The following is a 19,843-nucleotide window of genomic DNA, read 5'->3' as shown; positions in this document are numbered from 1 at the left end:
CAGAGGGAGCAAACTGGGAACATCTGAAATGCCAGAGAAAGCTAGTGACCAGAACCCGAGTCCTCTGCAAAAAAAGCTTGAGACTATCTATACACTTTAAACCACAGGAACAGAATTCATTTGACAGAATGACCAAAAAAACCTCTCAAAAGTACTGACCATTGACAACTGCTAACTAATTGGAGTGAATAAAAATGCCATCTCAGAAGAAGAAAGCAATGGCAAAATATCTGCATGTGGAGCCAGGGGTTGATGAAATGGTCTCAATTCCAAAAAGACCTCTTGGAATACCTCAAAAAGGATTTACAAACCAAAAGAAGAGAGGAAGAAAAATGGAGAGAAGAAATGAAAATCATACAGGAGAATTATGCAAAATTAACTGAGGAAAACAATAATTTTCTTTCTTTTTTTCTTAGTTTTTACTCGGCAGTGGGGTTAAGTGATTTGCCCAAGATCATCACAGCTGGCTAATTATTAAATGTCTGAGGCCAGATTTGAACTCCTCCTGAAATCCAGGGTTGGTGCCCTATCCACTGCAGCACCTAGCTGCCCCAGAAAACAATAATTTTAAAAGTAAAATTGACCAACTGGAAAATAAAATTAATCAATTGGAAAAGTAAATGAAAAAGTTACTGAAGAAAATAAAACCTTAAAAACTAGAATTGGACAAATGAAAACAAATGACTTGGGGTTGCCAAGATTCCATCAGACAAAACCAAGAGGCTGAAAAAGTAGAAGAAAATGTAAAGTGCCTCTTTGGAATAATGACCAACCTGGAAAATAGATCCAGGAGAGATAATTTACTAATTATTAGTCCACCTGAAAGCCACTATCAGAAAAAGAGTTTAGAAATTTACATGTAGTAAATTATCATGGAAAACTGCCCTAATTTCCTAGAACAAAAAAGATAAAATGATCCTTGAAAGAATCCACCCATCACCCTCATAAAGAAATCCCAAAGTAAGATTTCAAGGAATATTGTAACTAAATTTCAAAATTCTCAGCTAAAGGAAAAAAGCACTAAAAGCAGCTAAAAAAAAAGCATTTAAAATACCAGGAGATATGGTCAGGATTATGCAGGATTTATCAGCTTCAACATTAAAGGTTCACAGGGTCTAGAGTATGATATTCCAGAAGTTAAAGGACTTTGGATTACAACCAAGAATCAACTAACTTGCAAAATTCAGCATATTCTTTCAGGGGAAAAGATGGATTTTCAATGATTTAAAGTTCAAACTTAACTGATAAAAAGACCAGAACTGAACAGAATATTTGATCTTCAAATACAAGGCCCAAGAGACATGTAAAAAGGTAAATGGAGAATGCAATTAACTTTGGGGAACTGTATTTCTCTTAGGACCATTAAAAAGAACACATTTAGACCAAGGATGTGGGTATAAATTGACTGATGTAATCAAACTGTTAACTCTTGAAAATTGTATTTCTATTGGGTCAGTGGAAGGGGGGGTACTTGAAAAGGGGGTGTGAGTATAAACAGATCAAATTCTTAGCTTTTGAAGGTTGTATTTCTATTGGGACAGTTGGAGGGATTGTTCTTGAAAAGAGTTTAAATTGATTTTAACTTAATTTAATTGCATTTAAATTGATTATGATGTAAGAATGCTTATGACTTGAGAACTGAATTTCTATCAGGATATTTGAAAGGAGTATACTTTGATAGAGGGAGTAGACATGACTACTATAAAACAATTAGGACATGGAAAAGAAATGAAAAATGATTATGCTAGAATAAGAAGGTGGGAGGGCTTTAGAGGAGAATTGTATTTCTAATGAGACAGTTGAGGGGAGGGTAATTGGACAAAAGGCTTCTTCTCCTGACTGAGGTATAAGGTTCTCCCACAATATCACTTCCTTTTTCCTCTGCCCTGATCTTCACACAGACATTCTCAAACACTGTTCCCAATTCTCTTCCATAAGCGCATCCATTCCTGATATGTAATGATGCTGCCCCTTTTATTACATTTGTTCCTTTTGAATAAGGAACAACCATCCATTCCCATAGTTCAACTAGGAATCACTTTTTACCCAGTTTCAATGATTAGAGGCTTGAATTATAGTCCTTATGTGATAATCAAGTTCATTTTATTACCTATGTCTTTTGCACTTTTTGTATAGATCTCTGGAGCCATAGGTTTTATTAGATGTAATCTGGTAAATTTCCAATTCTTTCTACTGACCTTCCTATGTTGCATTTGCCCCTCTCGGTATCTACTTTGTTAATTGTATGCTCATAGCTTTTCCCCTCTGATTCCCTCTGTCTTAATTGACTCTATAAATTAATAAATTTTGACTCTATAAAATTAACTCTATAAATTAATAAATAGTAGTTAGGTCACCAGATCAGTCTTCAAAAGCCAAATTAACCCATAATGTTCTTTTTTTGTTATTGTGTTGTTTTTCATTGTGGTAATAGGGTAAAATAACTCACCCAATGTCACAGAGTTACTATCAAATATCTGAAGCTATATTTGAATTCAGGTTCTCCTGACTCCAGGACCAGTGGTCTATCTTAATACTTCCTCTTGCCCAATACCTGAAATAGTCCTTTTCATCGTCTTTAGCTTACTATGAGCTTTGGTACTGCTGTTATTCAAATTAACAAGAGAAGTTAATGTATGCTAACTAAAGTTAAAGTGTTTATGGAAAATGTCACAAAGAATTTCAATTTCGAACAACAATTACAATCTCACTGAAATGAGATTATGTTCTTCCCTTCTTACTCCTTTTGTCTTGCATGGGGAATGGAGTCCCAAGCTACCTGTGCTCACTCCTAGGAACTGAGACAGATTTTAGGAAAATAAGTGGAAATTTCTCAAACTGGCATTAATATTTGGTAACAAGTCTTGGTCCTGGGTCCTATTCTTTTATATTCCTTCATCTTGTCTGGAAAATTGGCCTGCCTAATTTCCTTCCTATTGCTTCCAAAAGGGTTTCTTCCCCCCCCCCCCCCCTTACTGCAGTCTGGTCTTTAAAAACTTTATAGGGGCAGCTAGGTGGTGCAAATAGGTGGCTAGGTGACACAGTGGATAGAGCACCAGCCCTGGAGTCAGGAGTACCTGAATTCAAATCCGGCCTCAGACACTTAATAATTACTTAGCTGTGTGGCCTTGGGCAAGCCACTTAACCCCATTTGCCTTGTCAAAAAATAAAAAAAAAACCTGTTTTTTTCTTTCCTTTGGGAGGGTTTTCCCCCTTAATTTTAATTCTTCTTTCACAACATGACGAATATGGAGATATGTTAAAAACATATACATATACATGTACAACCTTTATCAAGGTGGTGGTAGAAAAATGTGGAACTCAAAAGTTTGTAAAAAGATGAATGCTGGAAAATATCTTTGCCTATAACTAGAAAATGAATGAATGAATGAAAGAGAGACAGACAGACAGACAGACATTTTAAAAAATAATACAGTCCTGGGGTATGAGAGTAGTTTGCATCAGGAAGCATTCTAAAAGCAACGCTGTCATTTTGTGATATGGCTGATAGGGATTTCTTAAAATCTCAAATTAAGAAAAAAGCAGTTTCTCATCACTTGTACAAAAATAATCATAACAACCCTGTTTGTCGTGGCAAAGAATTGGAAATCAGGTAAATGTCCTTCAATTGGGGAATGGCTTAGCAAACTGTGTATATGTATGTGATGGAACACTATTGTTCTATTAGAAACCAGGAGGGACTGGAATTCAGGGAAGCCTGGAGGGATTTGCATGAACTGATGCTGAGCAAGATGAGCAGAACCAGAAAAACATTGTAAATCCTAACAGCAACATGGGGGTGATGTTCAACCTTGATGGACTTGCTCATTCCATCGGTGCAACAGTTGGACAATTTGGGGCTGCCTGCAATGGAGAATACCATTTGTATCTAGAGAAAGAATTGTGGACCAAGGACTATTACCTTTAATTTAGGGCGGGGGGGAAACCCTGATATCTTATTATGTAATCTTGCTATCTTTTATACTTTATTTTTCTTAAAGATATGATTTCTCTCTCATCACATTCAATTTGGATCAATGTATACCATGGAAACAATGTAATGCTGGCAAATTGCCTTCTGTGGGGGGTGGGGGAGGGAAGCAAGATTGGGGGAAATTGTAAAACATAAAAATAACATCTTTAAAATGGGAAAAAAAGAAAAAGCAGTTTCTGTTATCCTTATGTCATAAAATTAATTGTTACTGAGTCTCAAATTAAAAAAAAAGTTTTTAGGGGCAGCTAGATGGTGCAGAGCACCAACCCTGGAATCAGGAGAACTGAGTTCAAATGTGGCCTCAAACACTTAATAATTACCTAAATGTGTGACCTTATGCAAGTCACTTAATCCCATTGCCTTTCCAAAAGAAAAAGTTTTTATATTAGAGTCTTTATTGAGATTTCTTTCTGAATATTTTAAAACTCTTAAAGAATTGAGATGCAGTTATTCTTCTGAGTTTTAATTAGCTAATTAGCTATCCATTAGCCTAAAAAAAAAGACAATGTTTGTCAGTGGTTCAAATTTTCATTTTATAAAGGATTTATTTAATCATTCTTAGGTTTCAGACCACAGGAGTTTTCATTTTTCACCCCAGGAATGTTATACTATATTTGGAGACCTTGATAAGGACATATCAGTATTTATCACTGAGAAATTGATTTTAAATTATTTTAACTTAAGAATGGTTTAGAACCTTTGATATAAATTTGATATAAACATATTGAAACTGAACAGAAGTTTCTAAACCTTATTTTTAATGATTTTACATTTATGAAACAACTTAGCAGTTAAATATAGTCAAGATGTTCCTCTTTAGCATCTGAATATATTGGTTGCTGTTAACACTTGTAGTGAGCACTGATCAGAAGACTTAGGTCAGTAAAGAATCTTAGAGGCAATCTAATCCCACCTTCTCCTTTTACAGATGTGCAAAAGGAAATTGTCTTTGAGACTCCTTCCCAGCCTGAGATTTTATACCTTCTGTGGCATGCTTTCAAGTCTTATCATCATTGCCCTCTAGATCACAGTGTCTTACTCAAAATGTTTTGTCCAAAAGGAACACAATATTTCTAAGATTGCAGTTAATGTCTTTTGTATCTTTGCCAAGAAAATTAACAAATGGGTTCATTAGGAACCTACTATCCTAATTATCCCAATAGTATTTTAGAATGAAAACAGGACAGACAGGAAAATGAAATACATCCACACAGATTTTTCTATAATGTTTTTATTTGTGATGAAGAAGAACCTCCAGTTGGGTAGGACCAAGAATAATGTATAAGTGTGCACACGCGTGCGCGCACACACACACGGCCATTCTGAATAATGTATAGAAACTGAGGTTGAGCATTGTTACCTTAGGCTGATAGAGTAGTCCCCAAGTTTTCCTTCTAAAAGTTTTGCATTTGATTAAAATAAATATTAATAGGTATATATACACTGTATTATAATAGCAAGTTCTTACAAGATTGTTTTAAAAATTTGATAATTTAATTATAGTGTATTTCTTTACCTTTTAAACTCTTAGAATCCAACTCTTAAGAGTCTGTTAGTAATATATTACTCTCTTGAAACTGTGTCAAAGAATATTTATTTTACAAATTAGGAACCTTTTGTGGCAGATGAGTACATTGAACGTCTGGTCTGGAGAACTCCTGGAGGAGGCTCTCGAGGAGGAGCAGAAGCTTTTGATCCCAAAAGGTGAAGTGAAAATTTCTACATCAATCCTAACTTTTGGTTATGGCTACATTTTTTGTTTTTGAAATAAAGGAAGTAATTGTAATTAGTCTCAAATTTTTATCTGATTTGATTTTACCAGCAGTTATAAACAAAATCTTTGAGTTTCAGAAGTGAGATGTTTTCTTTTAAATGATGAATATTTTGGAATATGTATAATGACTTAATTTATTTTGAAGACTTATCTGGTTTAGTGGCATGATCATTTAAGGAAAACATAATAATTTAAGTTATAAATATCACCTCTAAAACAGAAATATATTAAACATCTATTTTAAGTACAATCAATTTCAATGATGTGAACAAATCTTAGCATTGCAATTTGTACAAGTAAACAGGAATTAATATATGTTGGACTTTGGAATGTATTATATAATTTGCAACATGTTTTGTCTTCCAAATGATTTTCCTTAGACTTGTATTAAAATTATTTTGTAATTCTTGTGTATATATCTAATGAGTATTAGGGAGTTGGGCACATTTAAATTTTCACATGATTTATCCATGGATTAAAAAATTTTCACTTGAGCAGCCGAGAGCTGTATTTCTGAAAAAACATATATTTTAAGTTTTAAATCCTGAACAAGTCCAGAAAGAAAGTATGAAATGTTAGTAAGATTTAAACACTATTATTAAGCAAAAAAGGGGTCCTTAAAAAGACTAAAGAAATAACTATCCCATATAGTTTTTTATTTAGTTTTGAAATATATATGTGATTTGATTTGTTAGTTGATTCTGTTTGGGCATTACTTTTTATACTTTGTAATAATTTTATTTTAACAGGTTGTTAGAAGAATTTGTAAACCATATTCAAGAACTTCAGATAATGGATGAAAGGATTCAGAGAAGGGTAGAAAAACTAGAGCAGCAGTGTCAGAAAGAAGCCAAGGAATTTGCTAAGAAAGTACAAGAACTGCAGAAAAGCAATCAGGTAAAAATTAAGATAAGTTATCCAAAGGATAAATAAGCAGATATATACTACATTTTTAAATTATTTTTTCTGATGTCCACTTTTAAAAAAGAATTGCTTGTGAAATAAAAAAAAATAGTAACCTAAAATTGTCAGCTTGGAATCAATCATTTTTGTTGGATATAATAATGAGGACTGGTTCCAAATCAGATTATATTTTTCTGACTTAGGAAACTAGTTAGTCCTAGAACTGCCTTGGGTTTTTAGGAAGACTGCTCTATTGAGCTGACCCTTCATTCTTAAATAGATTGAAGACTTTAATTTGGCCTTGCAGTTGACCTTTTGTTGCTTTGGAAGATATCCTGGTTAACCTCACTTAAAGTAAATTCAGTCTGGGAAATAAACTTAGAGGAAATGTGTGCATCCATTAACATTTAAGGTCCTTTTCATCCTTGCAAAACTAGGAACTTTGTGTCTAAAGTCTATGGAATACATTTGGAAGGGTTATTCACCTGAGTCTGATCAGCATAATTTAGAATATAATCAATATAATCAAGCCCCTGCATTATCTTTAGGTCAGAGAAGACCCTTTAATGCTTCACAGACAGTTTCATAACTTGTCTAGAACTGGATTGACTTTGAGATTTTAGAATGAGGAATGTCTTTTAGCTTTGGTGTGCCAGTTGGGTCTTAAATTTTGAACAACCTATTCATATGTATTAATACAAAGACATAATTAATTCTTCTTATATTTTTAAATGTGTTAAGTTCATTGCTTCAGATTTTCTATCTTTATGTATTCAAAATTTAAATATAACGAACACTTACTAAGTGCCTTTGTGCAAGGTACTATGCTCTTTCACAATACCTTTGCTCATATTATGGGGAAAAAATGTTTAGTCTATTTAAAATAATGCCCCAAATCCCTCAAGTTGTCCCATTTGCATTTAATAAAAGCATAAACTGTTCTGTATCCTAGGCTCCTTTGCTTTCTCCAGAACTAGATCTTGTGATGCTATTTGCCTTTTCATTGCCAGTCTGGAGCTGTCTACAGAGTTTTCTTTATTACTGTATTGCTTCACTAGAAACACTGGTAGAGTAGAAACAGTCTTAGAGTCATGGGAGACCAGTGCTTTTGGTGCTTCACAGTTTTGTGACTATAAGTTGAGTCTCTTAACCTTTCTGAGCCCTCCGTGTAATTACCCAGGCTTGATTCAGGTCAGTCTGGTAACATATGTTTGAGTTTGAAATAAAGTAAAAGCTTTGATAGTTAACAAAAGATTTATTTAATCATAGCAGGGAAAGAATATTCAGTAAAGATACAGCATTGATTCAGTTGACTGTAGCTGCCTTTCCGTGTTGCTTGCACAAATTAACTCAAATGGAGGGGGCAGGGGGGGGGGGGGGAGTAGCTATTGTTTTTTTTTGTCTGACTTTTCTATACCAGACTATTAGGAAGCTACATAAGCAATCTGAGCCTTAGACTCTTAAGGAAATGGCTCCAATAATCTTTAGAGAAAAACTAATCTAGTTTATGTAATGGGCTAGGGATATTGCTTCTACCATACTTGTCTGTGAAATGAAAATAATACCACCTGTGACTTAATTTATGAAGTTGTTGGGATTAAATGAAACAATATATAAAATATTTTTCAAAACTTAAAGCTCAGTGTCAGTATTAGCTGTTATCATGCCCTCATCTTTTTTTTGATGGAACTATTATCTTTTCTATCCTTTTTGATGGGTTTCAATTGAAAATGGTCCTGGAACAAGTCACCAGCCTACTGTTATTTTTATTATTATTGTTGTCATTGTTACCATATCCTCTTATCTTTTTTCAGTATAGTTCAAATAGAAATGGTCCTGGGACAAATTATTATCTTGCTATTATTCTTTTATATAAGTTTAAAAACAGTAGTTTTAATTGTTGCTGTCTACCAAATGGTCTTTATCTCTGCTACATAGAATGAAAATTTTTCAGAATATATAGAAGTTAGTTATGCAGAAATAATAATAAATATATATCATCTTTGTTGTCCTATCTGACTAGAGTTGTACCAAAGATGTATTTGTATTTTAAAACTTTTGTTCAACTATTTTTAAAAGTAATTATTTTAACTACCTGTGCAATAATCTGGAGAACACCTGACTTTCAGATGAGAGAGAGACTCTACAGTTTGGGTCTAACTCTTAAGTTAAAATGGGTGTTTCCTTTTTCTACCCATCTGTACATGTGCATTTCCTGTCCATTGACTAGTTCAAATGAGTGAGAAATATCAAGTACAACCTTCACCTCTTTTTATTTGTATAGACTTCTTGTGAACCTAACTTTCCTCATTCTTCCTTTTCTTTCCTTCCCTACTTTCAGATCCTCTCCTTACTCTTTTTATGTTTTGTTACACATCCTCAAAACATAGCAGATCTACTCCCAGGCCTTCTATCTAATTAAATTTTCCTGTCACCCCAAATGATATTAGGGTCTTTAAGGGACACATGTATTTCCTCTATATATTAGAATGTAAGCAAGTTATCCCTTTGTCATCTCTTTAAGATTACTCACTCATGTTTACCTTTTCATGTTCTCTTTACACCTGTGTTTGCACTTCAGAGTATCTGTGTAGCTCTGACCTTTTCATCAGGAATGCTTGGAAATCTCCTATTTCTATGCTTTTTTTTTTTACTTTTGTAGTATTTTACTTAGTTTTGCTGGGTAGATTGGTCTTGGTTGCCTTTTTGTATTATCATCTTCTAAATTCCCTCTGCTTTTTTATGATGATCCTGTGAAATCATATATGATCCTCATTGTATTCACTTTGGTATTTTAATTTTTTCTTTCTTTCTTCTTGCAGTATTTTCTACTTTTATATGAAAAATCTGAATTTTGGCTATAATATTCCTATAAAATTTTGAAGTTCCCATATATGACTGGTGAATTCTTTCCCTATCTATTTTGCCCTCTGGTTCTAAGAGCTCTGGGCAGTTTTTATTTATGATGTCTTGATAAATGATAGGCTTTTTTTTTTGTCTTGGCTTTTAGGTAGTCCACTGATTCTTAAATTATCTCTCCTTAATCTGTTTTTGAGGTCAGTTATTTTTACTAAGAGATACCTTATATATTTTTCCTATTTTTCAGTCTTTGTTGTTTTAATACTTTTTCATTGCTTCATAAAATAATTAGATTCTATTTGACTGTTCAAATTTTTCTTTACTCTATTGCTTGTGCATTCACTTCTTATGCCAAGTTGTTAATTCCCCTTTCAATTCTGTCTTCTGTTTCTTTTCCATTTTCTTCATTTCTTTTCCAGTTTTTTCCTCTAAAACTCATTTAATTTGTAAAAACATTTTAAAATTCTTGTTCCATCTCTTTCAGAAATTCTAGTTAAATATGTATCTAAGCTGTATTTTATTTTCTTGCTTGTAGATATTTTTGATCCTTTATTTTCTTCCTACTGCTGCTTTTGTGGGGATATTGAGTGTTGAATCATTCTAGAATCTCAGGGACAGTTCAGGACCTGCAAACTTTTAGTACTCTCGAAGTTTGATTTATGCTTTCAAGACAAAGTTGGATTTATACTTCCTTGGTCTGAGCTTTGCATGTTGCTGATTTGGATTTGCCTCTGAACTGTGAGTTGGCCCCAGTTGATGTTCTAGTAGTTTGCTGCTGGACTCAGTCATTATATTCTGTTGGATTGAGTTTGAGATTTCTTACCTGGTATTTGCACTAATTACTTTAGAGCAGGGACTTTAACTGAGAACCCTTCTCTGCTCTTGAGATCCAACGGGTGCAGCTGTTGCTTGGTTCTGAACTTACTCCATTCTTGGTACACAGCTTGAGGACCACAATTCATTGTACCCTGGACAGCCTATGCACAGCCCCCGCCCCCCCCCGCCCCCCCCCCCCAGTAGCTCTGGATTTTTGACCTTGAACTAGGTGGTAAATAACCAGAGTTGTCATTTGGCATCTGTTTTAACCCCTGACAAAATCAGGCCTTCTCTGCTCAGTTTGGGAACTCTTATTCTTATTGCCTGCCTTTCCCTTGTGATCATTCCTGGCTAAATTTCTGTCCCCAGTGTCCACAAGCTTCTCTGTCTCCCTATGCTGATCTGTGCTGGGGGGAAAAAAACTCACTGATTTTTGTTCTGGATTTTCTAGTCAAAATTTTGTCTGATATATTTTCTAGATCTGTTTGGGGAACCCTGCTATGTTTCTTTTTGACACCATCATCTTGGCTCTTGACTCTGGATTATTTTTAATATTCAATACTTGAAATCTTGTTTAAATTTTTTTAATCTCTAAATTAGGAGAATAGATTGAAGATTTACTTTATGTATTTGTTTAATAATAACTTTTTCGCCCATTTCTTTATAGGTTGCCTTCCAACATTTCCAAGAATTGGATGAGCATATCAGCTATGTAGCAACTAAGGTCTGTCACCTTGGTGACCAACTGGAGGGGGTAAACACACCACGGCAACGGGCTGTGGAGGCTCAGAAACTGATGAAATACTTTAATGAGTTTCTAGATGGAGAGTTGAAGTCTGATGTTTTTAAAAACTCTGAAAAGGTAAGAGCTGTCAGAAGGCTAAAAGCAATTCATTAAACAGCACAACCCTAATTACAAGCTATTGTGATTTTAAATTATGAGACTTCAAACCAAAGAGCGATTAATTTATGAAAGGTTTTGTTCTGAGGTGTAAATTAACATTTGACTTTAGATTACTGATAAAGCATTTATGATCAATAAGTCTTAATGTTGTTGTATTGATTTTCATTTGTGAAATTATTTTAGAAATATTGATACAATCAGTTTTAGAATACAATTCTTTTCCATAAACTTCTTTCACAGTGCATCCATATTTGGAATATGGCCTCTTGGAGGGATGAAGGGAAGGGCTATGAGCTAAATAACTTATAATTTGAAAGTTTTTTTCTATGTATTAAACTAATATAAGTCAGAAATCTGGTCTAAGACACTTAGTTTTCTTACTAAAGCTATCCTATAAAGAATTAAGAGTATAGACCCTGGAAAAATGAAAAATATGAATTAACTATTTCATATTAATCCTTTTCATAGCACTAGTCACTTAATCCTGGTCTAAGGGTACATGGTATTGGCTGCTCTACAGTCTTGAAAAGAAGGTAAATTTAGCTCACTTTTTTCCCCTCAGGAAAAGAATCAAAATGCATGAGAACTTAAAGACATTTGTGGATAGTATGTTCATACAAAAGTATTTCCCAAGAATATGTTTTGAATATAATCCTAATGAGTTGTTTCTAATATATCCCATAAGTGTTGGGGTGATTTTTGTCACCCTAAATATTAGAGTGATTTTTATTTAAATGGCAATGAAATTCAATATCAGCAACACTGTTTTCTTGTTCCATATGTGTGTAAACAATATAAAATCATAAAACTCATACTTTATTAAGATCAGAAAATTAATGTATTGCCAAATATATGGGAGTGTACATCTTTGTAAACATATTGACTTTGTAATATGTGCAAGTGATATCATGTTATCTGTAAAATAAGATGGTGAAATTAGACCAGAAGGAAAGTTCAGTATTTTAATGAATATGTAAGAGATCTTTGTGTGAGGTTTCAGCTTTATAAAACTAATTCTGTAAGATAAAATAAAAGGATAATTTGTGTCTCTTTGTATTTATATTTATATTCCATTATAATGGTGATGTAGCTATCTTCCTTAATGTGAAGAACCTAAAGAAAGAAGACATATCAAACTGAGACAGGTCATATGGCTCTTTACCAGTGATCAATTTTGGATTACAGTTATAAGACTTCGGCTTAATTTTAATTGTGTCCCATAATTTTTCCTTTAATTTTTTTGTTATCCACTAAAATTTGTAAAGTTGTAAATATTGTTTAATCATTGGAGAACTTTTATAAGACAAGTGAGCATTTTTTATTCTAATTGAACACTCTAGATGTTTGTCTCATATACTCAGCACTTTAGTTTCCTCTCCTTTTCACTTTTTCTTTTTTTAAGGTTTTTGCAAGGCAAATGGGGTTAAGTGGCTTGCCCAAGGCCGCACAGCTAGGTAATTATTAAGTGTCTGAGACCGGATTTGAACCCAGGTACTCCTGACTCCAGGGCCGGTGCTTTATCCACTGCGCCACCTAGCTGCCCCCTTTTCACTCTTTTCTAAACTTTCAACACTTTGATTTTCAATCATATCTTTCAGCTGAAACTTCTTTCCAAAATTACCGGTGACCTCTGAATTGTCAAATCTAATAGACTTTTCTCTATTATCATTCATCTTGATCTCTGTAGCATTTGACACTGTTGAGTCTTTCCTATCAGGGGTTTCCTTTTTCCTGCTCTCTCTTGGTTCTCCCCTGATTGCTCCTCTCAGTCTTCTTAACTGAGTCTTTATTCACAATCATTAAGTGTAGGTATCATGTCCAAGGCTCTATCCTAGACCTGCTTTTCTTTTCTGTCTAGGCTCTCACTTGATGGTATCAGTAGCTCCCTGTGAGTTCAGTTATCTTATGTAGTATACAGATGATTCACAGACCCCATAACATCTGGATCCAGTCTCTCATTGAGCTTCAGTCCTGCGCACTGACAGCCTCTTGGACATTTCAAACTTGATGTCCCATAGGTATCTAAATACCTGCCCAAAAGCAGAACTCATTATCCTATACTCACCCTACTTTGCAGCTTGTCTGTTTTTGTCAGTGACACTACCATCTTTCTAGTCACCCCACTTAGCAACTTTGGTATCTTCTTCCTCATTCTCACTCACGTAACATATCCAGTCATTTGCCAAATCTTGTCATTTATTTTTCTACATTAATTCTTTTACATATCTTCTTCCCATTTGCATAGCTCCCACTTTAGTTCACTAATAAAGAGGCCCCCTTGACCTCTTCTGGACCATTACAGTTGCCTTTCTATATGGAATGCCTCAAATCTCTCCCTATTCCAGTGTATCTTCTACAGGGCTGCCAAAGTGAGTTTTGTCCTAAAGGGTAGGTCTTTTCATGAAACTCTCCTACCTCCTATCTCCCCCCACACCTTGCTTCTCCCCACACACACACACACAATCTATAATCTTCAGTGCCTCCCTCTTTAGAATCAAATAATAAACTCTGCTCAGAATTTAAAACTCCTTAAAAAACTGTCCCCTGGGGTGGCTAGGTGGCGCAGTGGATAGAGCACCAGCCCTGGAGTCAGGAGTACCTGAGTTCAAATCTGGCCTCAGACACTTATTACCTAGCTGTGTGGCCTTGGGCAAGCCACTTAATCCCACTGCCTTGCAAAAACCTAAAAGAAAAAAAAACTGTCCCCTTTCTGTCTTCTTGGTCTTTTATTTCCAGTCTTTTAGTATATTACTCTCTTCTATGATAACCATAATGACCCACTTGCAGTTCCTTGTATGTTATACTCCATCTCCATTCTTTTTGCCTTTTTGTACTAACTGTCCTGAAATACTCTCTCTCCTAATCTCCAATTTGTCGAATTCTTGACTTACTCTAAGACTTAGCTCAAGCACCAAATTTTCCATTATTCTTTCTAAAATGGTTGCCTAAACCCAATAAGCCACATACTTTATCCTGTATAAATATTCATTTATTTATATGTTGTTTACCCCATTAGAAGGTTAAGGTCTTTTAGAGCAGGCCTGTTTTCCTTTTTTTTTATTCCAAGCAATTAGCATAGTTCTTGGCTTATCGTAAGATCTTAAGAAATTCTTGTTGATTTGATTGAGTCACTTACTTTGTGCCTCAAAAGAATAGAAGGCTATAGAAAATTAACCATTTGCCTTTTTTCTCTCCAGCTTACCTATCTTTGATCCCATCCCTAGTTTTCTTCATCTGCTCTTCTATTTCCCTTTTATCATTTATACTACTTCTTTTTGTCTCTCTCCCCCTCATCACTGTAACTTGCCAGTGGCTTATTGTTGATCTCTCCCAGCTCAGATTTTATCATAATCAATTATATTCAAAAGTTCACATATTAGGTTGTCAAATACTAGTTCCAGCTATGTTATTTCCTAGACTGTGTACTAGCCAAATCTGTTTGAAAAAGAGTAAGAAAAACAAAAAATCATCTATATAGCTAAAGATGCTGACACGAGTGTGGTCTGTGTAGGGAAAACAAAAAGGGACAATCAAGAAACTGTTAATGTATCTCACTGTTTTCTTATCTTGCTCCTCAGCAGTTTTTGTCTTTTTAAAGTCTGAAACTTTAAAGTATGTTTGAACCCCTAATCTGAATTAAACATTTTCTGATCACTTATCTTTGTTAAAAATATATACAAGTCCATCATTGGTGGGGGAAATATTATATATTATATTTTTCAGTGAGTTGATTGTTAGGAATTTATTTTTCATTTAGAAGGTAAGATGTGATCAAAGTATAGTGTAACTTATTATACTTCCTACTTTATATGTCACATCTGTGTAGATTCTTTTAGCCTTGTAAATAGACTTTTGAGATGAAATAACTTCTCTGGTGTATATTGCAATAGAAAGAGTATTAGACTTGGATTCAGAAAACCTGGGTTAGATTCCAGACCTGCTACCTATTACCTCTATGATTTTGGAGTTTTGAAATGAAGCAGTTAGCCTAGATCTTAGCCTTGAATCAGAAGGAATCTCAGAGGCCATCTAGACTGAATATTTCCCTCCCCTTGCCTTTCTCATTTTGCAGAACTGATAATGGAGGCCTAGAGAGGTTATAACTTGCTACATAGCAGCTCTAAATCTATGATCCTATGACTATATAAATTCCAATACTTTAGACTTTATAGCAGCATTTAACTAAGAACTTGGGTAAAAGTAAGCACAGTTTATTACCTTGTAAGATTTAGCAAACAGTAAGTTTGCTAACATTTACAATTTAGAATAATTATCCCTTAAATTAAACCATTAGGTTGATAACAGTAATGTCAACACAGAAATAATCTAATTTGTGATTAGTTATACACATTAGTCAATCACATTCTGCTTTAAATAAATTATATCAGTAAATCCTGTGTAATAAATTTAGCTTTTAGCAGCAAGACAAAATAGCCAGTATTGTTTTGAGGAGTGAAGTCCGTCATTGCCAGTATAGTAATCCATCACTGTAACTTGTCTTAATGAAAACAGCAGATAATAATAATTCTTAATAGTGTGTTAAAGAATGACTAACCATCATGTTGGGGCTAAGTTATATTTCCATGAGCAGTATAAGCATAGCATGTTGCTGCTGAAGAGTAATGACTTAGACAAATACTTTATTGTCTGTGATAAAATGCTAGAACTAGCATCAAGCCCTGCATTTGGCAATTTTAGATGCTTACTAGACCATATATATATATATATATATATATATATATATATATATATATATGTCTATATATATATATATAGACATATATATATATATTCATAAAAAGGCAGTTCTCTATAAATGTTAGAAATAATTATTTTTAAATAAAATAAAAATTTAAGTAAAAAAGAAACATTTAAAAGAAAAGCAACAGAGACCTTAGTAGGACTACACAATTTCCATCATCTCTTTTAAAGTCATACTCTTCACTTTTTTTTTTTGATATGCTAAAATGCACTAGATGATATAGTGGCTAGAGCACCAGATCTGGAAGCAGGAAGACCTGAGCTCAGTCTAACTTCAAGCACTAAATAGCTATGTGACTCTGGGCATAGTCACTTAATCCAGTTTGCCTCAGTTCCTTCATTTATAAAATGAACTAGAGAAGGAAAGAGTAAATCACTCCAGTTTCTTTGCCAAGAAAATCCTAAATGCTTTCTCAAAAAGGCAGACACAATTGAAATAACTGAACAACAATAAAATGAATACCACCTAATTCTTTCATATTTTGGTATCAAGGGCAAAAGTATGTCTATTTATAGTTTATAATTTTGGAATCCTTATCTAAATCTTGTTTTAAAACTAAGTGTTCCATACTTTGTCAGCAATTTTATGTTGAAGTGGGGGGGGCGGTGTTTTCCATATCAGATACATACATTTAATAAATTACAGGACATAGTTCTATCTCATTTCATCAGTTTAGATTGAAACTGGATATACCTACCATGTATCACCAGAAACATTTTCATTAAGCCTATTTTTCCAGATGAGGTTCATAAACTGAAATTGAACCTTCAGTTCTGACTTTGAGCAAGTATGATCTTATTTCTTTAAAGTAAATTACGGTTGCAGGTAGTCTGTTAAAACACACAATTGAAATCATTTCCACAACAGAGATTGAAAATGCTTTTTCCCCCATTACTCCTTTATCTCCTGATTATTATTGATAGCAACTTTTGTCATTCTATCAAGACGCCTACAGATAGAACACTTTTATTCTTGTCTTCACAATCTTGGTTCATCCTAGTTTTTGTTGGTTTTATAAAACAATTATTATGAGTTAAAAACATGACTATTTTTTCCATTCTAGGAATTACTTCTACAACCTAATCTAAATCCCAGGGCAGGTGGATAAGTCCATCTTTTGGTTAAACTTTTTGATTTAATGGTGTTAAAGCAAAACAATCCATAGGACAAGAGGTTCTTAAACTTTTTGTGTCATGGACCCTTTGGTAGTCTATTAAAGTCTGTGAACCCTTCTCAAAATTATAATTTTAAATGCATGAAATAAAATACACAGGATTACCATGGAAAGCTAATTATATTGAAATATAGGTGTCACAATATTAAAACTTCTCTGTTAAAATTTGTTACCATGAAGAGTTTTTGTTTTTGATTGATATTTTTAATGTCTGTTTCATACAGAAAACACAATTAGATTTTTTAGTGCTTCCTTAATGCATAGGACAGAAACATTGAGCTCTGGTTTTTATTTCTTTTTGGTATTTTTTAAGATAATTTTTTATTAATTTTAAAATATTAACAAAATAATGCCTGTGTTGATGTCACATATATAATCAGGGCTTCAAAAGAAACCAGAGGTCAGTAGTTTGAATTCATACACACACACACACACACACACACACACACACACACACACACACACACACACACACACACACACACACACACTGTTTATTTTTCTTTCGCTGTAATTCTAAAGGTTAAACTTGTGTTCTTTGAGATAGATTTATCATATCTTTTAGTCTTCATTCTCATTTGCTTAACATTTGCCAGGACATTGATTTATTCTCATTTTAAAGTCAAAATTTATTGCGTGTGTGTGGGGGGGGGGGGTGGGTGTCTGGGTGGTTTGGGCAAAAATACTGAAGAGAGATGATTCTGACTCTAATGGTACAAATCATTAAAAATGTTTCAGATTTGGGCAAATCTCTTCTTAGCTTTCCTAGAATGAAGAGAATCCTATGAGGGAGGACAAAAATCAAAAGTTATTCTTGACTTTGTTTCTGTCTTAATTACAGATTTTCTGCTTATGGAAACCATAGGAACAGTCTGTCACCAATAGTTATTGAGCACGTAAAGTTAGATTTTTATAGTAAGCTTCTCTTATAAGATGTAATTCTTCTTTTACATTAGCCTCTAGGTAGGTTGATTTTTCTTTTTGATCACATTCTCTTGCCCTTTCATACACGCTATTTCTTCGATAAAATCTTTATTGATATAGTGTGAAAGATAACAAACTCAGGTATTCCTGTAGAATTATCTCTATTTCTCTGCAATTTTATAGAAATCTGATAGAGGATACCTGCTTTCCTTTTTAGTGGTTTTTTTACTTAATATGATAGTCTTTACTAATATGATGTGAGATAAACCTAATATTGCAATTGGGCCACATCATATAAATCTTACCCCAGTTATATAAAGTACTTTATACTGTCATTGTTCTTCATTCCCGTTCCTGTGTCTCCCATCTATGTTTTCATCATCATCTTCTTTTACATATAATATAGTGATCAGTTTATAAGATTTAGGCAGAGTCCTTCTTCTGTTCTCTTCATAATCTGTGAGGGCTGAATTTAGGCCTGCCAGGGTTGAGACAGTATAATTCAGATGTCTTAGGTTTACATTTGCCTTGGAAATTTAAGTAAAACCAAATTTTTGGTCAATTAATCAGCCAAAATTCAAGCTTGGAATGGTGAGGACCTGTTGCATATACATACATACATATATATATATATATATAGTTCCAGATCTCCATAGTTTTTGGATTGATCCATAAATATTTGAATACTTTTTTATATTGAGTTTTGAAAATAATTATAAAGGTATTTTTTATTGTTTTATTTTTATTAAAGATATTATTTGAGTTTTACAATTCCCCCCCATCTACTTTCCTACCCCCCCGCCATAGAAAGCAATCTGTCAGTTATAAATGCATTTTTATAGAATGGAATTGTGTAATGTAAATATGCAATTTTTCTTGAAATACATGAATTATTGTTGCTTTTTTTTTTCCTAGATAAAGGAGGCAGCTGACATTATTCAGAAGTTGCACTTAATTGCCCAGGAGTTACCCTTTGATAGGTAAGTTTGTCAGACTCTAGTATGAATATAAGAACTTTTATTGTAAACTATATATTTTCTATATGATTTTTAAAAAACTGATTTAAGTTACAGTATTTAAGATTTCTTAACTTATGTAACTTTAAATTTTTTTAAAAAAATTCTCTGGAATATTTGAAAGATAAAATTGATCAAAACTTAATTATTTCTTATACTTTGGAATTTTCTAGACCTTTTGGTTCTCATTCTTTCCTTTCTTATTTTATTTCTTTTGATATCAAAAAGTATCCATACATACACAAAGAGAGAACTTAAGTCAGTAAATTTTAACAAAATGAGGTAAATTATGAGTTGTTTGGGCTTGTTATCCCTCATTACCTCAGTGCCATAGATAAGTGAGAATTGACTGTAATTCCAGTGTTACAAAGTGATTTTTTACAAAGTGCCCTACACGTATATATTTTTTCCAATATTAACATTTAGTGATATATTTTTATCATTTTTGTTTTGTTTTACAGATTTTCTGAAGTAAAATCAAAAATAGCAAGTAAGTGAAAGTTATCATGTTTTTCTCTCCTTAGAAGTTAATAGAATTTTTAGACCTGGAAGGAACTTACAGATCACCTAATCAGCTCTTTGACTTTACAGATGAGAAAAATGAGAACTTCTTAAAAATCTAAACCTTAGTCTCTAAAGGCCAGTATCTTTTTCCTGTATCATGCTGCTCCTCATAGCAAGTCAAAGCATTTGAAAACTATATTTCTGAGGCTAATT

General features: G+C 33.4%; 1 protein-coding gene across 1 annotated transcript in view; it reads left to right on the top strand.

Moving 5' to 3' along the window:
* The window catches only part of EXOC5 (exocyst complex component 5), a 55,039-nt gene that overhangs the window by 12,103 nt on the left and 23,093 nt on the right, over positions 1 to 19,843 (top strand). The window contains exons 2-6 of the mRNA XM_074235889.1: positions 5,604 to 5,698; positions 6,518 to 6,665; positions 11,014 to 11,208; positions 19,026 to 19,090; positions 19,588 to 19,616. Of these exons, the coding sequence (XP_074091990.1) occupies positions 5,604 to 5,698; positions 6,518 to 6,665; positions 11,014 to 11,208; positions 19,026 to 19,090; positions 19,588 to 19,616 (532 nt within the window). The remainder of the gene's footprint in view (positions 1 to 5,603; positions 5,699 to 6,517; positions 6,666 to 11,013; positions 11,209 to 19,025; positions 19,091 to 19,587; positions 19,617 to 19,843) is intronic.

This window comes from Macrotis lagotis, chromosome 4 (assembly GCF_037893015.1).
Source record: "Macrotis lagotis isolate mMagLag1 chromosome 4, bilby.v1.9.chrom.fasta, whole genome shotgun sequence".
In the NCBI taxonomy this organism is placed as follows: domain Eukaryota; kingdom Metazoa; phylum Chordata; class Mammalia; order Peramelemorphia; family Peramelidae; genus Macrotis; species Macrotis lagotis.
The sequence above is the reverse complement of the archived record's forward strand: the minus strand, read 5'-3'. Positions and strand labels throughout refer to the sequence as shown.